Source organism: Typopeltis vanoorti, chromosome 4 (assembly GCF_054136105.1).
Source record: "Typopeltis vanoorti isolate ZY-2024b chromosome 4, IOZ_Tvanoo_1.0, whole genome shotgun sequence".
Lineage (NCBI taxonomy): Eukaryota > Metazoa > Arthropoda > Arachnida > Uropygi > Thelyphonidae > Typopeltis > Typopeltis vanoorti.
This window is the reverse complement of record NC_143552.1, coordinates 111,328,366-111,351,751: the sequence shown is the minus strand read 5'-3', so window position 1 is coordinate 111,351,751 and position 23,386 is coordinate 111,328,366. Positions and strand designations below refer to the sequence as shown.

General features: G+C 35.9%; 1 protein-coding gene across 1 annotated transcript in view; it reads left to right on the top strand.

Annotated features, from left to right (window-relative positions):
- Positions 1–23,386, top strand: part of PolrMT (mitochondrial RNA polymerase) — a 603,530-nt gene that overhangs the window by 174,510 nt on the left and 405,634 nt on the right. The window contains exon 11 of the mRNA XM_090391417.1: positions 9,082–9,213. Coding sequence (XP_090247543.1) covers positions 9,082–9,213 — 132 coding nt within the window. The remainder of the gene's footprint in view (positions 1–9,081; positions 9,214–23,386) is intronic.

Sequence of the window (23,386 nt, the reverse complement as noted above, 5' to 3'; positions counted from 1 at the left end):
ATTATTTTATAAATTAATAATAGGTCAGGGTTTGAATAAATATTTAATTAGTAATTCCTAATTAAGGAATAATAAATAATTTTATATAAGTCATGATTAATATTTAATAAGCAATGTTAAATGTGAATGAAAAATAATAAATTACATAACATAGCTTCATTCACAATTTAACACCATGAAGTCCGGAGACTCATCGTGGGAGACCCAAATCAACCACCATACACACAAATGCTATCATATCTCTCTTTGAATCCATTCCACTCACTCACCACTCTCCATGAAAAAAATCTTGTCCATACACCCCTTACTAACTACACTCTTATGCAACCTAAACGGATGGCCCTAGTTCTCTATTTGACAATTTCACTTGCATCAATTTTATAAAACCCCTTTAATATCTTAAATGTTTCTATTGTGTTCCCTCTTTTCTGCCTACCAACTAAACTTTGTAACCCACAAACCTTCAACTTATCCTTGTAGGGAGTATTTCACAGACCTGTCACCATATTGGTCACTCATCTCTGAATCCTTTCAACCACCTCCATGTCTCCAAGAAACCCTGGTGACCAAATCTATGTGCAGTAGTTAAGATGAGTTATTAATCAGTTTGAGTGCTCTCTTCTGCATTGCATCAAGTATTTTTAGTGTACTCTTAGGGGAATCTCCCCAGATGTGTGAGTAGTATTTGATGGATGGGCAGATTTGCGATTTGTACAGGGTTAATAGCTGTTTGGAAGTAAAGTAATGCCTCAAACGAAAGAGAAATCGTAATTTTTTGGATGCTGAGGAGGCACTGGTGGTAATGTATTTATGCTAAGAGAGTCTTGATGGTAACAACACCTTTGCCTTTAACAACACCTAAATCCCAAGGAGATTTAGGTGTTGTTAAAGGTAAGTCTGGGATAATATGGTTCTTTTTTGTGGGAAATAAGGCAGAACTGTGTTTTGTAGGCATTGAAATTGAACAGGTTTATCTGAGCCTCATTGAATAATGGTTTGGAGATCAGAATTTAGGCTTGTAGAGGTTGTTGCTCTGTAAGTTATGGTGGTTTGTTTGGTGGAGTTTTGTCAAGTGAGAAGGACGAATGTAGTGTATTGGATTTGCGGTCAACCAGGGCAAGTCATTGATGTATTGAGGAAACAGGATGGGTGAGAGAGATTGGGTGATAGTTTGATGGCAAGGATCTTTAAACCCTTCTTTGTAATAGGTGGAACATGGGCTAATTTCCAGGTTGTAGGTTAGATGCCTGTGGAGTAATAGAGAGAGCAATAAAGAGGCGACATAAGATAAGATTCAACTGTAGTGCACAAATCTTCAGGACAATTCGAGGAATGCCCAAACTCTGATTAGGGCCAGGAGACTTTTTGGTATCTAATTTGGATAGGATTTTTCTGATTACTTCCTGGTAAAAGGTCAGAAGAGGCATTGTGTGGTGGGTGTTTGGAATGATTGGGACACAATTACCAAAATTATCTGTGCAAGCATTTCAGGAAAGTATGATGCCAGGAGATTGGTTTCCTCTATGGGTAATGATACAATAGACCCATCTGGGTGCAGCAGCAGTGTTGGACAAAAATTGTGGCCAACTGCTTTATCCAGAGACCAAAATGCATAGTTGCCATTTGTCTCTTTGGAAATCAGTTTTTGATGAATTGATGATTTTCTTGTAGCTGTTTTGAGCTTTGGTGTGTGAGAGAGAAGGCAGAGTTCTTGATGATAGCGAGCTGCAGTATGCTTGGATCATCATTTGTACAGCCTTTTGTACAGTATCTCTTTTGGAAAACCAGGGCTTACTTATGAGATGAGAATTTTAGCATGGAATGGGGAATATGCTTCCATTCTGGAAAGAATTACTGCAGTGATGCAATGCATGCATATGTTTGAGTTGCAAGACTGAAAACAATAATCCAACCATTGGAATGAGGCAAAGGAATCTTGGAAGTCATCCTATTTGGTGTTCTTATAATGGTAGACGACTCTTGGTTGAGAATAGTTGTCTTAGTGTTGCTTGTGGTGGCAAAAGTCTCAGCATCTCTACCTGCTTGGTCTGTGCAGTTGGAGAAGAAGGAAAGCCAGTTGGTATTGTATGCATTGAAATCACTGAGGAAGATAACCCTCACTGCAGAGAAAGTTGGATTGAAAATCATCAAATTTCAAAGATAGGAAATCAGAGTTCCAAGTGGTTGGTGGCTTTAGGAGAATGATATAGACTGCATATGAATTTGACAGAGTGGGGCAGAGAGATTTTCATCCAAAGTGAATTATGATCTGGAGATTATAAGTTGAATGCTCCCTGTCATGGTATATCAGAGCAAATTTTTGCACAAACACCATCCTTGAGCCTAAAGGAATCAAAGATTGGGTATTTGGGGAAGTTCAAATGAGTAGTATGTTGCAACTATTTCACGTAGTATTGTGATAATATCGTGTAGACTCCCAGAGGATATGTATATCAAGTATTCGATGAAGGTGATGATTTTATGCGTGGGATACATTAGACAAATTTGAATTTTTTCATCAAATAAAAGTGGAAAATTTTGAATATTTTTAAAGAAAAATTAATGAAGTAAGAAAGCACAATAACAGATATTGTGTTGTTTTTATATAACATCATCAAATTCATGCTGTATACCTTTAAGGAGTATACATGAATGATTGATTTGTAATATTGTTAATTTAGTGTTTTGGAATTTTTTTTCTCTCCTATTCTATATAAATTTATTCAACTTGCTCCCTACCAAAACTGCCTTGTTTATTCTGTTAACTATTTCCTAATTTAATTTGCTATCTTCTCTCAAAAAATTGTCCCCTAAATAGCTGAATTATTTTCCTTTCCATAGGTTCTCCATTGAGAATGCAGATGATGTTTGCATTGTTCCTGCCTGTTTCATAGTTTTTTAAAATTTTTATTGCAGGTTACCATTTATGATATATTGTTATTCGGCTTAGTAGAGTCATGAGATCTGCACTTGAATTTCCTCTGGGTCTTTTTCCTACCATTTGGCATGAAATAACATTTCCTCTCCTGTTCTGTTTAATTGTCCATAGTGCCCTAGATCAGCCCTGCTGATGCATTCTTGAATGCTAACAATGTCAATTTTCTTCCTAATATCTTCATTTTTAATGTGATTCTGCAACTAATACCATCTGTTCAGGCCCCTGATTTTTCTTAGAACTCTCACATCTGTGGTCTCTGACCTTTGATCAGAGATCATGACCTTTGATCATGCTTTATTTTTAACCCAACTCTCAGATCTGTAACTTAAAACTGGTTTGAATACACATGACGAGAGGTTATTTATTTTTGATAATTTGCAAAAAACAAAATAAATTCTTATAAATTGGAGAGAGTTAAAAGTAACTGAAAAATTATGAAGCATTAGTACATGGTAGGAGATATAATACAGTTTTGTCTCCTGCATCCTTGCAGAAGTGTGTGTGTGTGTGTGTGTGTGTGTGTGTGTGTGTGTGTGTGTGTGTGTGTTTGCATGCGTGTGCGTACACACATACTATGATATTCTTTATTAATGTATTGTGTTACCAGAGTAATCAAGAGTCTAGTTTTGGATAATCATCTTACTATGCTGTATTATGCCACTGTGTAGTACTGTGCCGATTGACTTGCAGAGGTATGCAATATTTAAATAGATTTGGGAAGGGTGGGGAGATTAGAAATTTTCGCAAAAACATAAATTTTTCATAATTGTATTTATCATTTGTTGAAATGAATTGTTTCAAAACATTATGTACATTACACCAAATTCTCCATTTGCACGGTAGATTGGTTCCAGAAAAAAAATGTGTAAAAAAAAGAATTCAGTGCATATGAAAAAATAGAATAATGGTTCCAGATGTGAAAACCCAATACGAACAATAAATTATTTTCAAACAAAACATATGAAACTCATTGATATACAAATATTTTTTATTTTAAATACTTATTTAAAGTATATACATATGTATCTCTCTTAAAGAAAATGGTGTGTCACTAAGAAGACAAAAATTCTAAAAGTTCCAAATACACTGCTCATGTGGTTATTAGTTAAATTTTATTCGTCATCACTTTCTGACAGTAGCTGCATTCTTTTGTGTGAGACTGGAATTAAATCACTTCCATCACTTGAAACACTTTGGCCATCCTGTTCATACTGCAATGACAAAACGTTTTTTCAGTAAAAGGAACTAAATTAGCACTAATTTCCAATAATTCTGAAGGTTGATTTTTTTTACCATGAACTCTGTAATTAATCATTGAGATCCTTTTTTGACTAGATCTTTGTATAATTCTTCATATTGCCCCATACATGACTTCAGTTCATGTTTAAACTGTTCAGCTCGTTCAGTATTTGGATTACGCATAAAAAATGACTTTGCAATTTACTAGTCAGCTCTCAAGGACAGCTTCTATTATTTCATCATCACTAACAGCTTTGTCAGCCATCAATTCTTCAACATCTGCAGATGAAAAATCATCAAATCCTTCTCTGCACTGCATGTGCTAATTTGATGATATTGGGATATTCAGGCAAAGGTACAGTTTTTCTTTTTCACTCATTCTGGCCAAGTAGCTAGCTTTTCAGCATGCACTTAAAGTTGATGGTTTCAATTCTGATAATGCCAACTTAGCAAGTTTGACAATCCAAAATAGAAAATTTCTTCCACACATCAGTAACTGTCAGTAAATTATCCTTATCTAGTTTATCCAAAATGTATTGGAATGTTCTTCTTATGTATTAAGTTTTGTAGGTAGCAATCACACTCTGGTCTAGTGGTTGTATTAGGTAGCAGAAAACAAAATTTCACATTGAGTGTTCTAAAACAGAATGGCCAGGTGCATTGTCTATAATCAATAAAACTTTAAAGGTCCAGATTTTTTTTCCATCAAATAGCGTTTAACTTCTGGAACAAAACATTGATGGAACCATTCATTAAAATTTCTTTTGTAACGCAACCTTTTTTGTTTGCCTTCCAGTGTACTGGTAATGTGTTAAAATCCACAACTTTCATTGCCCATGATTTTAAGGATCGAATGGTTTTAATATATGATCTCCTGAAGCATTGCTGCAAAATAATAGTGTCACATGATCCTTACCTGCTTTAAAGCCACCAACACTTTTTTGTGATTTTGCTATATAAGTTCTACTTGGCATTTTTTTTCAAAAAAAAAGGCCAGTCTCATCTGCATTCCAAACTTGATCAGGAGTGTAGCCACCATTTTCAATAATTTTGGATAGTCTTGAAAGAAATTCCCTAGCTGCCGGCTCATCTGCAGATACGGCTTCTCCTTTTATTTTTACATTATGAAGCGTGTATCTTTTGGGAAATTTTGTAAACCGACCTGTGCTTGCAGAAAAATCACAATTGTTGTTTGATGTTGTTGGATCCTTTTCCTGAATCTGTTTGTACAACCGTAATGCTTTCTGTTTGATGACATTTCTATTTAAAGGTATTCCTTTTTGTGAGCAATCTTCTATCCATATCACTAGGGCCTTTTCCACCTTCACTTTTATAATGTCTCTTGTATACGATGATGATTTGGCACCTAATTTTGTTCCATAAAGAACAGATTTTCTAATGGCCTCTTCATTTTTCTTAATCGTTCTCACGATAGCTTCGTTCAATTCAAAATATTTTTCCCAAGGATGTTGAACCTTCTCCAGCTGCTAAACGATCTAAAATTTGGATCTTAGTTTCTAAAGAAATAGCTTTTCTTTTCTTCTGTCTAATTGAATTATCTGACACCATGGGGTAATGTTAATTACCCCATGGTGTCAGATTAATTTCAATAATTATTGAAAATAATAATTAATTTTACTAATTTGATATTACGCGTACAAAACTTCAAAATTTAATACATACTTGTATAACTCTGTTGCACGAACAAAGACGTGTAAACATTTTGAATTGTAAACAAGAAATGATTATTTAGTAAACAGCTTAACTCCTTCCAAGCAGCTTTATATAGGCGGGCCTCCCATAAACGACCAACTTAACTTCGAGGAATTAGCACAGCAGCCTTATGCTTTCAGAAGCCAACGACAAGTGAATATAACGGATCATCTGTCAGCTTCACTTCGGAGAATCATAATTACAAAAATAGATTTTTTTGTTGTCATCACAGTTGTCTACATTCTGTAATGTAGAGTAATCCCTGATATTTAAAACATCGAGGGGATTCCCCAAAATTCAAGTTTAAATACATATGTACCATTCTAGGAAATGATAATTATAATGGAAATACCCTTTTTAGCAGAACAGAAATTTTAAAAATAAGTGCCATTTGAACTGTGTTAGATCAAAATATACTGTGTAAAAATATAATTGCTTTTGTTTTTTAAACTGTGTTATTTCAAAACTGAGTAAAAAAACCATGTAAAAAGAGAATTAGCTCTGATGATGAGTTAGCTGGCCCCCTTAGAGATCCCATGTTATTGGAGGATTTCTTCTTAATTACTCAGGTTTTTCCTCTCCTGAAGACATGCAAATCAATAAACACATGATATACTTACCCTTAAGTGATTTATCAACGGAATGGCATGTTAGCTGCATTAAGTAATTGTAAACCCCCCCCCCCCCACACACACTGGAGAATTCAACCTGTTTTTGATGGATGGCACGAAGAAGAGAATTGTCAGAAAAACTGTTTTGTTTCCCCTTCTTTCCACATAAATGCATTTACGTTTATGTTGATGAAGAGGTAACTGTGTATCATTCATTTAATAATAAAGTTACATATAACTTTATTATAATAGTTAGGTTTACACAATTCAACGACATGCCTAACACACTGTAATTTATTTGGATGCCAATATCTCCTTCCTTTCAAGAATAAAGTGCTAAAGCAATTTCTCATTTACATGGGTTACTTTACATGGGTTACATGGGACTGAACCTAATACATTAGGAGGCTCCTCAATTACCCAGAAGATACTGCCACTATTACTTACTCTGGCCATATTATGTCTAGAGAAAATCCAAACCTTGAAAGGGGTTCCTTGCATACTGCTAGGTATGCAGATACAATGTAAAAGGTTTGTATTTGGTGCTATGTCACCAATCTTATTAAGTGGTATGTAATAAGATTATTGATCTCTTTCAGTGGTGCATTATTAAATAGAAATGTAATATCAAAGCTGATCATGATATCTGAATATTTTGAGTATGAGGTTTTTGAACTAGTTTAATATATTTCATGCTTTACATTTTATATTTTTCTGTTCCACCAACCTGGTCACTTATATATCAAAATACAAGCAACTGTTGGTCAACATTCCTGGCATAGTTCAGTTTCAAGATTGTTGAACCAATATTCAGTGCCTCCATAGTGTAATTGGAAGGACAGTGGAACATTACTGCCTTCAATTGGAAAAGACCTGCGTTCGGTTCTTGTCATGATCAGGCTTTTTCAGTTGAAGGTGAGTTAGCCAATCTCATACAGTGGTAGCAGGATTTTCCTCCCAGTAACCTAGGTTCTTTATCCTGCATACAGGCAAATCGACCATAAGACCACACATAATTTACAGACAAGAAATACTGTTGGTGGTGGTGGGCAGTGGATGGTGTTGATGATAGCATTAGTATTGTTTGAGAATTAAGTAGTAAGGGAGATGGCAAGATGTGTGTAGCAGAGTAGAGTAGAGTGCCTTCCTGAGATAATTCCTTGGACTCCCCCAGAGGTGTGAAATAATAATAATAATCTCTGCTTTTGGAACAGTCTTACTCACAATTTTCCTGTAAGACTACAACTTCAGCTGTTCAAGAAACACATTGATGCATTCCTTCTCTCTCTCTCTCTCTCTCTGTCACAGCTGCTTGACTACACATCACTGTGTTATCTGTTTATGACCTCTCATGTGGAATTAATATAATAATAATTCAGCATTTAAAGGTCATTAAGACTCAAGATTTCTCAGGATAGTCTCTTAGATGTCATAAAAACCATAATTTTAAGATCAGAGAGTTAGTATTTCAAATATGAAGTTTTAAATTAATTTGATATATTGCACAGTTCATATTTTTAAATTATATGCTGTGTATATATCTTACTCACAATTTTATTATCTAATATCTTATTTAATATTACTATTTAATATCTTATTCACAATTCACCTACGTCTAGAAGAACATCAGAGAGACATTGCCTACAAAAGAACTAGAGCAAGTGCCCTGTCAAGCCATTTACTGTTTTCAGTAAACACAAATGGTGAAGGCCGTCAACATGAGATAAACTGGACAACAACCTCAAACCTTCGTATATGCCGTGACGAGGTGGAGCGACGCATAGTCGAGTCTAAGGAAATTGTTATGGACCCTCATCACATAAATAATAACCTCAGCTATAATCTACTGGACTCTTTCAGCTCTGCTATCCGATATTGGCACATGCGTGAAATCAGACGCACGTAGCTACTTAACAATAGAACTTCAACACGGACTCTAGCTACAGTTCAAAGCTAACTGATTTTATAATAGTCGTTTTATAGTGATACGATGTTTCTTATAGTGTTTACTTGCTTTCTATGTTCCCACGCCTGAAGAAGTCGGACAATCCGATGAAACATGTTGCGTTTTGAATAAATTTAATTGTTATTCTAGTCTCGGTTATAGTCAGTATATATAAATATGAATATATATATAAAGGAGACTGTTGACTGTGAGGATATGGGGTTCCTCCAAGGAACTGTTTAAGAAACATATCAACAACTTTCTTTCTCATTTTACTGAATGTCTTTATAAATTCTTATTTTCAAATTTCTTCCTCTTTCCCTCTAAAACCCTGTCAGAGGTGGTATAAAATTAGAGTTAAGCACAAATTATGATCTCTTATCTGGAATTAAAAAAGAAAGAAAGATGGAATGAAATATTTCTCAAACAAAATTTTGTTGATATAATTTTTTTTTTATTCAATAATAAGTCATTTTGGCAAAATACAAATGGTAAAAAATATTTCATATTAAAAACACTATACTTCAGAATATGCTCCTAAATATTTTTCAACAATTTTATAATTCGCTTTAAAGTGGTAATTTCTAGTTGTTTGATGAATATGCTAAACTTTTATATATGTTCTGATAATTTAGGAAATATATATCATGGCTGAAACACATGGAAGATACTGTCCTACCCTTAGTGTGCTTTATAGAAATATGGGTATAAAGATGATGAACCGTTACCTGTTGTGGTCACAAAAGCAAGATGGAGTAGCAGATAAGGTAGAAAAGAAAGTTTATAGTTCAATTTTATATATATATATATATATATACTTGAAAATGCAAGAATTGTTATTAATATTATTAACATATTTCTTTTTGCATAACAGAAATCTATTATTAATTTTAATAACACATTTCTATTATGTATGCAAAATTCTTTAGATAAGAGATTTTTGCATAACTAATTAGGAACAGTGATTACTAAGAAAAAAAAAGAAGAAAAATAACTAATACAGAGAGTGGTCCATAAGTCACAAAGGAATTTAAATATTTAATAACTTTTTTATTTATTATTTTTATATTTTTATTATTATATTGAAATACAGAACTTGGAACTTTTATATTAGTTATGAAAAAAACACTTCATATAAATGCTTTCCATTTTTGGCTTTTAGAGTTCCATTATAGCTGTTAAATATTTCTGGCTGCAATACCCTAATTTCTGCATGAATGTTCTCTTTCATCTGTTGGATTGTCTGGGGCTTGTTCACATACAACTTTTCCTTCAGGTATGCCCATAGGAAGAATTCAGGAGCCATCAGATCTGGAGAATGTGATGGCTAATTAATTGCAGATTACAAAATTTTTGACATTAAAATGGCATTTTCAAGCTTTTGCACTATTTTTGTTCATTGTTGGGTTGTGAACTTTTCCATGATTAAATTACCAAATGTTCCTTAGAATACCTGGAAAAAAAAAAAAAAATTAATAATAAAAAAAAGCTATTCACATTTTAAACCTCTTTGTATATCAGTAATTCTTGCTAATATTTCACTGTAATATCACCATGAGCTTTATTGATGTGCATTAAAAAAGGAATGATTCCCACTAAAAAGAGATGTTAGTGAATGAAAAACAAAAGATAAGTTGAATGAGGTCTCTACTTAGTTTTCATATGCTATTTCTCAACATGATCTTGCTCTCTCTCTCCCTCTCAGTGCATTTTCCCCTGCCATGTAACAAGTTTTTCACGCTTTGTAGTAAAACTTATCTTGTTTTCAGAACCATTTTCTCCTCTCTGCTCTGACCTGTTAGTCATTTTCAAAATGGATACCCTTGAGATTTGTCTTCAGTTTAGGAAATAACCAGACATCCATTGGAGTGAAGTCCAGGCTGTAGGGAGGATGTTTCACAGCTTCATACTCAATCTCTTTGATAGTTTCCAAGCATGGCTAGGGTCTAGCTGAATTAGCTAGCCCCTTCACATGTTTGTATAACTTGAGTCTCAACTCAGGAAAGACCATAGGAATGGAAAGAATGTATGATAGTTCCATCGTACACAGGTGGCTCAAAAATTTATGTGTCAAAAATTACCAACTTATCAGTATCTCTGGAGTAGTGGTGAAGATTTTAGAGAAGTTGGTAAAAACTCATGTAGAGAAATAAGTTGACAGACAGCTATGCTTTGCAAGGAACAGCATAGGTTTGCTAAAAGGAGGTCATCTTTGAGCAATTTGCTCATGTTTTACAATGTTATGGTTGAGTTGGATAAAGGGAATGCATACACTATGCTACATGAAAAGGTAGCATAGTGTATGAAGTCACTGAAATTAGAACACAAACTGTTGACTTGGATAAGCGACTGGCTGACAGACAGATATCAAAAAGTGGTATACAGTAGGTATGTAGTTGCCAGATTTAAGATGACTAGAGGACTGTTGTTCAAACTATACATAAGTGATATTGGGAAGGATCTGACAGGAGTTGTTCAGTTGTTTGCTAATGATGCAAAGATAGGCAGGGCAGTCAGGGATGTTATATATCCAGATATATAACATCCAGACATGAATAGGCTGGAAATTTGGGCAAATGATAATGGCTGTCAATTCGGTATTCTTCTTCTCTCTTCCATCATCTATGTGGATGATGATGATGAGACCGAATGAACTCTTTCCACTTCTGTCTGTCCCGGGAGAGTCCGAACAATTCTCTCCAGTTTGGTATTGCATGTTGTGATTTAGTTTTCAGGTCCTCTTTTATTTTGTCTATCCATCTAATTCTGGGTCGTCCTTTGGATCTTTTACTTTCCATCGTTGTATTCAGGGCTTTAGATGGTAGTCTTTCTGTTCCCATTCTGGTCACGTGGCCAAACCATCACAGTCTTCTTTCTTGGATTTTGTCTGTTATTGTTATTTCTTGTTTTAGTTGTTTCCTTATGTCTCCATTTCTTAGTCGATCCAGCAGAGATACTCTAAATAATCTTCTTAGCCAACCCATTTCAGTAACTAATAATTTTTTTCTCTTCAGCCTTTTTTTGAGATTCCAGCATTCACTTCCATAGAGAAGTATTGGGAGAACCATTGTTATATAGATTCTTACTTTTGTTACTTGTTCGATGTCTCTTGACTTCCATATTTTATTAAGTCGTCCAAAAGTTTGGGATGCTTGACTGTTTCGTCTGTTTATATCTTTTGTAATTTCACCATTGTACTCAATAACTCCTCCAAGGTAGGTGAAGTTTTCTACCTGCTCTAGATTCTTACTATCAATTTCAATTTTCAGATTGGTGCTTCTTTTTCCTATTTGCATAATTTTTGTTTTGTCTGTATTTATGTTTAATCCAGATTTTATACACTCCTCCTTTATTTTATCAGAAATTCATTGTAGATTTTCTTCTGTGCTTGCAAGTAATGCAATGTTGTCTGCAAATCCCATATATTTTGATTCCAGAGTCTTCATTGTTTATGGCCTTATTGGTTGCTTCTTCCAGTGTAAGATTGAACAGGTCTGGTGACAGATTGCATCCCTGTCTTACTTTGTTCTCTGTGTGGAACCAGTTAGTTAAGGTGTCCTCCATTCATACTGCACTTTCAGATTTCTCATACGGATTCTTTATTGTTTTGTTGGGAATTCCAAATTTTTCCATAGTTTTCCATAATTCTCTTCTACTGATTGAATCAAATGCCTGACGAAAGTCTGTGAAATTTATATAGCAACTTTGATTGAACTCTACTGTCTTTTCTATTAGCTGTCTTAAGGTGAATAGCTGATGAATTGTGCTTCATCCTGGTCTGAAACCTGCTTGTTCTTCTTCTAGTACTAGTTCTATATATGGCTTAATTTGTTTTTGGAGTGCTTTCGTAAAAATCTTACTTGGAATGCTGAGGAGGCTAATGCCTCTGTAATTATTGCATTCTGTTTTATCTCCTTTTTTTTGTATATAGGAGTTATAACTGATTTGGTTCAATTAGTAGGCACTGCTTTTTTTTAGATCCTTTCAAATAATGTTTTTAATGGTTCCAAAAGTTGTTCCTTTCCTGCTTTTAAGAATTCTGCATGTATTTGATCAATGCCAGGTGCTTTCCTAGTTTTGAGTTTTTCTATGCTGTGTGCTATTATTTCTTTGGTAAAGATATTTGTTTCCTCTTCCATTTCAGTGGCTGGAATAGTAATATCCTGGGAGCTGTTTTTATTATATAAATCTCTGAAGTATTCTTCCCATCTGGCCATTCTTTTTGTTTTACTTTCAATTAGTTGTTCCTCTTTGTTTTTGATCATTATAATTTTTGTTGTCTGTGTCTTACTAATTTGGTCTATTTGTTTATATAATCCGTGAAGGTTATTTTCTTTTGATAGCTTTTCTGCCATTTTGCATTTTTCTTCTAACCAGTTATTCTTGTCTCTTTTAACTAGTTTTCTAATTTCTCTGGTTAATCTATTATACTCATTTCTGTTATAGTTTTGTTTCAGTTTCATGCTTTTCCTTTGATCGCTTAACCTTTTTACTTCATTTGAGATCTAATCCTTTTTACTTTCTCTTTCTGTGTAACCTATTGTTTCTGCTGATTTTAATATTATTTCCTTAATTTGCACCAATGTTCAATGTTTATATTCTGTTTTGGTAGTTCCTTCAGGTTTTTATCTAATTCTAGTTGATATTTTCTTAGAATATTGTTGTCTTGTAGTTTTTTACATTCAGTCTCCTTTTGACTCTAAAAGTGCTTTCAGATTTTAACTTTATTCTTAGGGTTGCTAATACTAGCTTATGGTCTGATCCACAATCTGCAGAAAAGGATCTGCAATTTAGTATACTTGATTTCCATCTTTGGTTTACAATAATATAGTCTATCATATTCTTGGTTTGTCTGTCTGGTGATATCCATGTCCATTTTCTTTAGGGTTTAGGATGTTTAAAGAGAGTGTTGGTTATTGTTAGTCTATTATTTGAGCCGAAGTTTAGCAGTCGTTCACCACGTTCATTGCTTTCTCCATAACCGAACTTTCCGATTACTCTTGGCCAGGTATCCCAGTCTTTGCCTACTTTTGCATTCCCCCATTACAATTAGGAGATCTTGACTTGATGTCTGCTGTACTGCTTTTTGCAAATCTATATAGAACTCCTCAATGGCTTCTTCTGATGATGTCAAAGTTGGTGAGTATACTTGAATAATAGTCAGTGATCTATGTTTTTAATCTTGCTTTAATTATCCTTCAAGTATACTCACCAACTTTTAATATAAGTGCTACTCCGATGTTGGAGTTATGATGAAATTTGCAAACATAACAGAGTATATGTAGAAACACTGGAAGTTTTGAAATTTTGACCAGAGAGCTTATGGGAATACAATGCTTGGCATTGGAGTTGCCTTAGCTTACACTGCTTAAACACATGAGTGCTGCTCAGGTGTTTATATATTCACCTTTAATCAGTGCATTGCATTTGATAAAGGTTTCGCTGACCTGACAACTGTTTTGAACTGACTATTTCTCTTCAAAGATAAGGCAATTATTCAGTTTGTTCAAAAGAATATCATAGGCCTAAACTGAGGCCACAGTTACAAAGTATCAGTGTCATAGATTCATTCCAACATCTTGATATCTGAATTGCCATGGTCTGCAGTGCTGCTCCTGAAAACCAGAAAGAATGAGGGAAAGAAGGGGGGTGAAGTCCATACCTATGTGGGAGCCTCCCCCTCCTTTGAGACTGCTTTGTTTTGGCCTTCTCTGCCCAAAACCCCCCTTTAGCGACTTTACATTATTCATTGGATTACTTGCTAGTTGTGAAGTTACTAAAGATAAACAAATGGAAGTATCAGACAAATTTGAATTCTGTCATTTCTTAGCCTAAATAGTATAGGTGGCATGCACCAATACTTTAAGAATTCAGAATTGCCCAAAATGGAGACAGTTATAAAGGTAGAAATTTTAAGGTTGAGCTGTAGAAATCTCCAATTATCATAGAATATAACTTGCTTGCTGGATTTTTTGCATCTCATTTCTTGATTCTCCATAAATGGTACTTGAGAATTCTATAATTAAAAAGATGATGATTATGATTTTGCTAGTGATTGGTGGAGAAAACTGTAGATATACAATTTCCTCTACTGTCAGCTTATTCAAGTTCAGTGCTGGGTGGTTATTAAGTTGGAAGATTTGTGAGTACAATTGTTTGGATTTTAGAGATAACAGATTTATTCTTTTGACTGATGTTTGTATAATGAGATGGGATAGTCCAATAGCATTTGGGGATAACTTCTACTCATGCTCCATTGTGGTTACTTATACTGAAGTGAGATGGAGAATATCCTAGGAAGTACTTGACTAAACAGTTACTTAGATGAGTGGAGATAAGAATTTTATATGTGCTGTATTTATTCCATTAAACCACATAATAAAGTCAAATCCATTTTGTGAACGAGGTAGAAAAAGATGTTGAAGCTCCACTACTTACTTGCATCGATTCCAAAAGAATTGAAGTACAGGTTTTTGTACAGATCTGCTTCCATATTTCCTGTGATATCTGTAAGATGGATGACATGTAGTAATGTGGGGATGACCACAGTTTTGATAATAGTGGCTCTTGCTGAAAAGGAGAGAAGACTAATGCCCCATTCATGCAAAGTGATTTTGCTCTTGCTGGTCAAAATTTTTGCTGTCAATATTGGAGTTTCCAGGAATGGCATTCCTAGGATATTTATAGGATCTGTCCTTGGGATTAAGCCGAGTGGTAAATTGGGTAGTGGTATTGTCCACCCATATCAAAAACTGTACTAATACCAGATGGGAAAAGTAGTTGACTCGAAGGACACCTTGATCCACTCCTTTGCAAAGGACGATGGAATCTGATATGGAACCGTTTGCTGTCAAGCTGGCTGGTATTGGCTTCAATGTAAATTCGTCTGATTGCCCAGCATAAATTTGAAGTTATAACCCGCTCATCAACAGCATGCTTTATGATAGTGTTGCCATACCAAATAACATCCTTCTTTTTACAATGTTACTTACCTGATTTTTGTTACTTACTGACTTAACTGATTCTGTGCTTTGTTGTTTCTTATTTTGCTGCTTAATTTTCTTTTCCAATGTTTATTCAGATGCCTCTTGACTTTCTGTAATTCCCAGATCATCTCTCTGATAATCTGCTTTAATTTCACTATTTTGGAGGTTAATTCATTTTCACTAATCTCCTCAATATTTTCAATAACCTGCTTAGCCGGGCAATCCTTCTTGTTCTTGACTTTACTGCTCTTCTTAGCGTTATGTTTCATGTGCATTTTTGGCACCATTTTAAACTATATTTATTCTTGCAGTATCTTAACAAAAATGTTTTAATACACTAAAAGCACAAAAATCTTCACTAATATACTATAAAATGCTAATTTTCTAGGGTAAAAACACTATTTTGCCATCATTTTGGCACCAACTTTGCAAGAACTCTAAATTCACCAACCAATCACAATGTAGCTTTGTGAGCAGAGCTAATCTCACGGGGTGTGGTTACTTAAACAGAATGGAAAAGGAAACGTTATCAAACCAGATGTTGATGCTAAGATGCCAGGAAAAAGACCTAGAGGAACCAAGGTCTAGGTCAGGGGTTGGGAACCTTTTTGAATCAAAAGAGCCATTCCACCAAAAAATTAATTAAAACAAAATTTGGGAGCTGCAGCTTCAATTCGATTTTTCCTGGTGACTCAAAGTTGCAGTTAGTTCAAACATAGGTAAATTTGTTTTTAATTCAGTACTTCCAGATATCAAATACCACTTTTATGTTTGCATATAAATTTTTTATATGTTCAATAAATAAAACAACATTAAGTTTTTAATCACAAAACATGTTTAAGTAAGTATAATATTGCAAAAAAGTCAAAATTTGTATTGCAAAAAGAATTAGTCCAAACAAAAATACAATATTATGTATTTTAATAGATATTTGATTGTTTTAATTTAAAATTCACTAATGAGGCTTTTGATTTTGCATCTTCTCAGCCAATTTACTTAAATCTGGATTGTATGTCATGCACTTTAATAGTAATTCAGCTTTCAAACTTTCATCAGTCAATTTGTTCCTATACTTATTTTTAATGTAATTCATTGAAGAGAAAAATTGTTTGCAATTGTACGTTGAACCAAAAAGAATCAAAACCCCAAAAGCAAGTCGCCTTGCATTTGAATAATTAGTTGGGAAAGAATTCCACCATTTAAATATAATTTTGTGTGGTATTTCTTCCATAGTTTCCTCATCTTCTTTAATTTGTGCTATTTCTGAAGTTTTTGTACTCAGATGCTTCTATTCTGAATTTCCAGAAGCTCCATTTGTAGTTCTGCAATTGATATTCTGGGAAAAGCTTCAATATCTATTGATTTTAAATTGCAATTTAATGGATGTTATATAAATTTCATCAACTTTTGATGTTTTATAAAATCCTGAAATCTGCTTGTAAATGAATCTAAAATTACAGTAATCATTTCAGCGAATATTTTGCAATCAACTTTTTCTTTATTTAAATTCAATCTATAATTTTTTAGATTTTCAAAATATATAAATTTTTCTTCAGTAACATCTTCAAAAAACACTCTTAGTTTCTGTTCAAAGGTAAGGACTTCCTCTAGTAATTGTAAGGCTGTGTTTCCCTTCCCTTGCAACTTTAAATTTATCAAGTGGAAGGTTTGCGATAAGTTTGTAGAGGAGGCCTTGGTGCCAGATCTAATCGAAGGCCTTTGAGATGTCTAGGAAGACGGCTCCAGTGTGCTGATTCCAGTTAAATCCTGTGGTGATGTATTCTGCCAGTCTATGGATCTGTTGGATGGTGCTGTGATTTTGATGGAAGCCAAATTGTTCTTGTGGAATGATATTTAGTTGGTTGACATGATCTTGGAATCTGATGAGGTTGATTTTCTCTGCTATTTTCCCTAAGTTGGATAGCAGGCTGATGGGACGGTAATTTTCAGGTAGGTGTGGGTCTTTGTCTGGTTTGTGAATTGGGATGATGTCAGCTATTTTCCATGACTGGGGGAAGTGCTGCCATTTGAGGATGGAGTTTATGATGTTTGCCAGATGTGCTATGGCTTTGCGTGGTAGTGCTTTGATGACTTTGTTAGTGATGCCATTGGGACCTGGGGCTTTTTTTGATCATTGAGATGGTTGATGATGCCGATTATTTCGGTAGGTGAGGTAGGCATTATAGGGCTTGGATTGTCATTGGGACGATTTACCGTGAACCTGACTTTACGATGAATCTTGTATACCTGGCTGATGTTTAGGTTTCTTGCTATGGCTTCTGCTTTGTCAGCATCTGTGTATGCAAGGTGCTGTTCTGCTTAGAGAGGGGAGAGGGATTTGCGCTTGTTCCTGAGGTTGTTCAGGAATTTCCATATGGAATGATCTGCTGTGGAGGTGAGCTTGTTGTACCATTGTTGATTCCTGTGGTTCTGGAGCTTCTTGGACAGATTTGTTTAATCTGTTGAGGGCTGTTTTGTCCTGGAGAGCACGAGTGTTGTGGTATCTTTTTCTTTGTCTGTTTTTTTCCCTTATTAAGTCCATGTTTTTTTTCCGGGAGATGGTTTTGTTTGTGGGTAATCGTGGATACTGTGGCTGCTGTTATGACTTTATTGATTTGATTGGTGAGGTTCTTTATTGCCGTGTCTATTTCTTCCTTGGCTTTTATATGTGGAACCGGACCAATGATGTCTAGGATACTGGCTGTGCCAGTTGGGCTGTGGTGGGTTGGTTTGGTGGGTCCTGTTACGACAGCGTTGTTTAATCCTGTGTAGCTGAAGAGGATATGGCCATTTTTATTTGTGGTTCTGCTGTTCCAGGAGAGATGTTTGGAGTTTAAAGTCCCCAGTGACGATGATGGATTAATTTATGCCCCGTACAGCATTTAAGTCAGAAAGTAGCAGGGTCAGCCGGGGTGGGGGAGTTGTAGGCGGCATAGATTCTTCCAGTTGGCAAGTCTTCCAGTTGAGTTTGTGTGGACTTCGACGACACCGGTGAGTTCTAGGTGGGGTGGTGAGTATTTTATTGTGCTTGATGCAGTTCCTGATAAATATGGCTGTACCACCGCCTCTGTAGTCCAGTCGGTCATTTCTATACAGTGTGTAGCCTCTCAGTTTTGGATTGTCTGCTGGTCTTAGATGAGTTACATTAATTAGGATGATGTCAGGGTTGTATCTGTGAGAATTCTGGAAGCTCCAGTGTCTTGATTTTTAGGCCATTGGTGTTCCAAGCGGCGATCTGTAGTGAGTCTGGGAGTAATCTAGTTTTGTTCATTAACAAGCATTGATAAGATGGTTTGAGTTTCTTTTAGAAATCTTTTTGTGGAGTTGGTGAAGGGTTTGACTTACTGAAGTCTTGAAGCATGTTTGCCAATGAGGCTGTGATGGCTGTTGTCATGTTTGGAAGAATTTGGTCCTGCTGGATATCTTTGGATGAGTGGGCTACTTAGGCGTATGTCCTGCTTTGACGGTGGCTTTCCAGACTGTTGATATTTTCCATTTGTGAGAGCTGGTATTTTGTTGTCTATTGTTGGGTGTCAGGCAACTGAGGAGCCGTCGACTCTGATGCCTGTGGGGTGGTTTTGCCTACATTTAAGACATTTGTAGTCTGCTCTGCATGAGTTTCTGTGCGTGTCCGTACTTCTGACATCTGTGGCACTGGCCTGACGAGGCTCTTTTCCTTAGTGGTTCAGTTTTGATTTTCAGACCACAGATCGTTGTTATGTTGTATATGTTCTTGTGTGTGTGTTGGGTATCTCTATGAGTACTAGGGGCATTGGACTCTTGTCGGCCCATAACATTCTGCTGACCTTGACAGGTGGGAGATCGTGGAGGCAGAGGTCTTCAGTTATTTCATCTGTGCAGATGTTTTCTCTTACTACCCTGAGTACAACTTTTAGGTTTTTCTCCAACTTCAGTGAGTAAGTATGATATTTAATATCTAACTCATCCATGATTTTTGTGAGGTGATTGTAGTCGCCTACTGTGGCAGGCTGGATTTTAACTCAATCGTCTACGCTTTTGGCCCATGAATAGGCAATTTGGTGGTTTTGCATAATAGGCCTGAGGGCCATCCATCGTTCTTTTTCCCATAGTACAATTTGGAGGAACTTTTTCATTGTTGGGTATGGGGAGGTCAGTGTTGGGGGCCTCTTCTTCCATCCCCTCATTTACCCGAGTCTCCACGGTTTTACGCTTTTTCCGAGCATGGGTTTCTGTATCATCTTTTGGTGTGGGAGCAGAGATTATCAGGTTCATCTTCCCTTCTTCCCCTGGTGTTGAGTTGTCCCCTTCTGTGGAGTCATCTGTTGCTGAATATAGATTTAGAAACCCTGGCCACTCTACCTCAAATTTCTTCAACAGTTTTTTGAGGAGGTCGAGTGGCAGCTTCTTATCCAGAGATTGGACAAAGTTGTCGGGACTTAAACTGTTCATTCATGTTTAAAAGTGTTCAAATATGCTTACCTGAGAAATATTTATAATGGTGAAGAGAACGGGCAAGGGCCGGAAAATTGCATCAAAAGTCAAAGTCTTACCTTGTATTCTGCTATCGAAGAAGATTCACAAAATCTAAAACTCGCTAATCACCACTCAAATCAAAAACATTCTTCATACAAAGCTGCAGCAGCTTTTCAAGTGATACCAAGGTTGAAGTAATGTAGAAGTCTAATAAATTTAGTTTAATCCTTTATCCAAGTGTGAGCAAACAAAGTTTGCGCCTGAAAGTATCAGGACTGGGGTAAGGTGGTACAACCCCAGGGCACTCCTTGCAAAGGTGGAGCAAGCTACCAACACTCCTATCTCAGTATCTCCCATAATGCAAAACACATCTCCTTGCGGATATGTTTAATGTTATGCATTAAGGGAAGGGCCACAACCCAGACTAGTTTCGACCTTTATTGAGGTCTCTTCAGTGGGAGCTAGGCCCAAGTGGAGATACCAGGCAGAAGCATTAGCAGGTCATCTCTACCTATAGGAGTTGCCAAATGGTGTGCCACCCTTTTTTAATAAATTACTCTGGATTTAGAGAAAGATGTTGAAAGTTTATTTTTCACTTGGTTAGAGTATAATAAATATAGTTTAATCCTTTATCCAAGTGTGAGCAAATAAAGTTTGTGCCTGAAAGTATCTTCAGGACTGGGGTAAGGTGGTACAACACCAGGGCACTCCTTGCAAAGTTTCATTCCCCTCTAAAACAGTGCAACCTCCTTTCACATCTATTGCAATGCCAATACAGATATTGTATGCTACTATAGTTCTGGGTAGATTAAGGTAAAAATATGTACACAGTGCTCAGTCAATGATAATTTCCCCATGTGGATTGTAACATTATTTGCAAGGAAGCTCAGCTTGGTATTATAAAAGCTTTGAGCTTTCACTGTTTGCAGTAGTAAGCTTAAAATAGCAGTGGTTCTATGGACTTAGGCCAGGACTTCTCCATAGTTTGTTGTAGTGCATCATACCATTATGATCATGTTATCTATAGTCTACTGTGTATATGCAGTTTAAAGCTAAAGAATTGACACAATTTTGGATAAACGTTTTTCAAATTTTTTGGTAGTCTAAGGCCATCTTCAGTTTAAAATTAGGATGATAATGCTTCTGAATTGTCCTTTTGTCCCCCGAAAAATTTTGATTTTCCCCATATGTTTAGGCTCAGTGGCTTGTCATATTGAAGCAGCTTGACTTGTATTTATTTATTTATTTGTTTTATGTTGAACCCACATGTGAAAAGTCACAAGATTTATAAAAGCTTGAACACACCTTAGTTTGGTGTGTTTGAGCTGAACAGTGTATTGGTGTTGGCCAGTGGCTGCTCTAGTTCTTCTGTGGTTAGTATAGTTAGAAGAAAGTGGAGGAATGGTAGCAGCCAATTCAGATGAGCAGTGCCTGTAGAAAAGTACCTATAGTACTTGGAGAGTGTGAATGAGTGGAATAAGCTGCCAGAGTCTGTTGTGGGTGCCATGACTGTGAATGAGTTCAAAGCAAAGTATGATAGATACCGTGCAAATGCTAAATAGTTCTTGACATGTTTAGAGCCTTCCTCGATTAGTCTAAGGACTCCTTGGAATTGCTCATAATAATAATAATAATAATAGTACCCATAGAAAAGACACTGCACTGAAGCAGAGCACGTATGATAAAGTGACTGAAGGGAGTCTGTGAAGGAATTGTTCTTATTAAGTGGATTGCACTCTTCTGAATATTGTCAAGAATTCTTAGAGAGGTCTTGGGTGCTCCACCCCAAATGTGGGAACAATACTCTAAAGTTGGATGGATCTGAAACCTATAGGGTGTTAGGAGTTGAGAGGAAGAGAAGTAATGTTTAGAACAGGCTTTTTGTAGGCTTAGGATGCTATGTGAGTACTATGTTCGTGCTTGGATAAACCTGATGTGACAGTCAACACAAGAAGAGAAAGTTGACCTTGAAAAGAAACTGGAATATTATCAAAAGTGAGAGGGGGGATGAGGTAGGATTTTTTTTTTTTTTGCAGGTAATAAGACAGACTTGAGTTTTCTGGCATTGATATTTACTAAGTTGTCTTCACCCCCATTTCAGGATGTTGAGGAGATCAGTGTTCAAGTCACTGGTTATGGAAGATCTTGAGGTATCTAAGATTAGGGTACTGCAGAGTTTATCGAATGATGAGGAGGACTGACATTGGTGAAGCTGTGAATAGGATTTGAAGTTAGAGAAAGAGGTCATTGATGTAAACAAGAAAGAGCATGGGTGAGAGCACAGAACCCTGAGGCACTCCAGCATTGATGGGGAAATCTGATGAGAGGAAGCTATCCACTATGAATGATCAGCTAGGAAGCTGGCAATCCAATCACAGAGTGTAAAAGGGAAGCCGTAAGATATCAGTTTGTTCAGAAGGCCTTAGTGCCAGACACGATCAAATAAATACCTTAGAAATATCTAGAGTGATAACAGTTTTTCCAAATCTTACCATGACCTGAGTCCAAAGGTAGGTGAGATTAGCTAGGAGGTCAGCTGTAGAACAAGAATGGCAGAATCCATATTGGTGATTGCTAATTAACTGATCAGTCTCCAGGTAATGAAGAAGCTGGTTGTTGATAACCCTCTCCGTCACTTTTGTACGGAGGTGAGAGCAGTGGGATGATAATTAGATGGCTGACTTTTGTTTTCCTTTTTGTATACGGGCTAGATGTGGGCTTGCTTCCATGTTGTTGGGTAGATGCCAGTAAAATATGAAAGTTTATAAAAATGATATAGGATGGGTGCCAATTCTGGAGCACATCTTGAGCACAACTGCAGGAATACCATCTGGACTAGGAGCCTTATTAGTATCAAGGTTTAGTGAGAGTTTTCTGATGTCCTTTTGGCAAAAGTCCAGAGGAGGCATGCAGTGTGTAGTTTGTGGAATTATGGGAAGTGATTTGCCTTGGTTGTCCAAGAGTTGGAGAAAAAAAGCTGATTCCAAGAGGTCTGCCTTTTCCTTCGATAGGAGATGGCATTATTCATTCAATTGTATAAACATAATTAATGCTGTGATAAGGCAGTTAATATTATTCCATAGCCTGTTATGTCTGCCATTTATGTGGATACTCTAATTAGTTTTATTTTTCTCTCAAGATGAAAAACCCAAGTTTCTGAGGAAAAAATGCCTGCCACCTTTGTGTGAAACCAGGTAGTTCATCTTCATTGGGAAAATCCTTATAAAGGTTCTTTCATACTGAGATACAGAGACTTACATCACCACTCATTTAAATAGGAGCAATGCATTTGATTTACTGAAAGTTTGTGAAATTATCTTAAATCATGTCAGCTAATATAAATTGTAATTTTGTGTTTGGGAGAATCTAATAGTGAACACTTATAATATTTTAGTATCAGCACTAGCCATGAAATGATAGCTGATTGTTATGTTATATAAGTTTGTTCTGTTTGCAATTTAAGCTTAACTGTGTGTCTCTTTCACTGATGATGTAATGA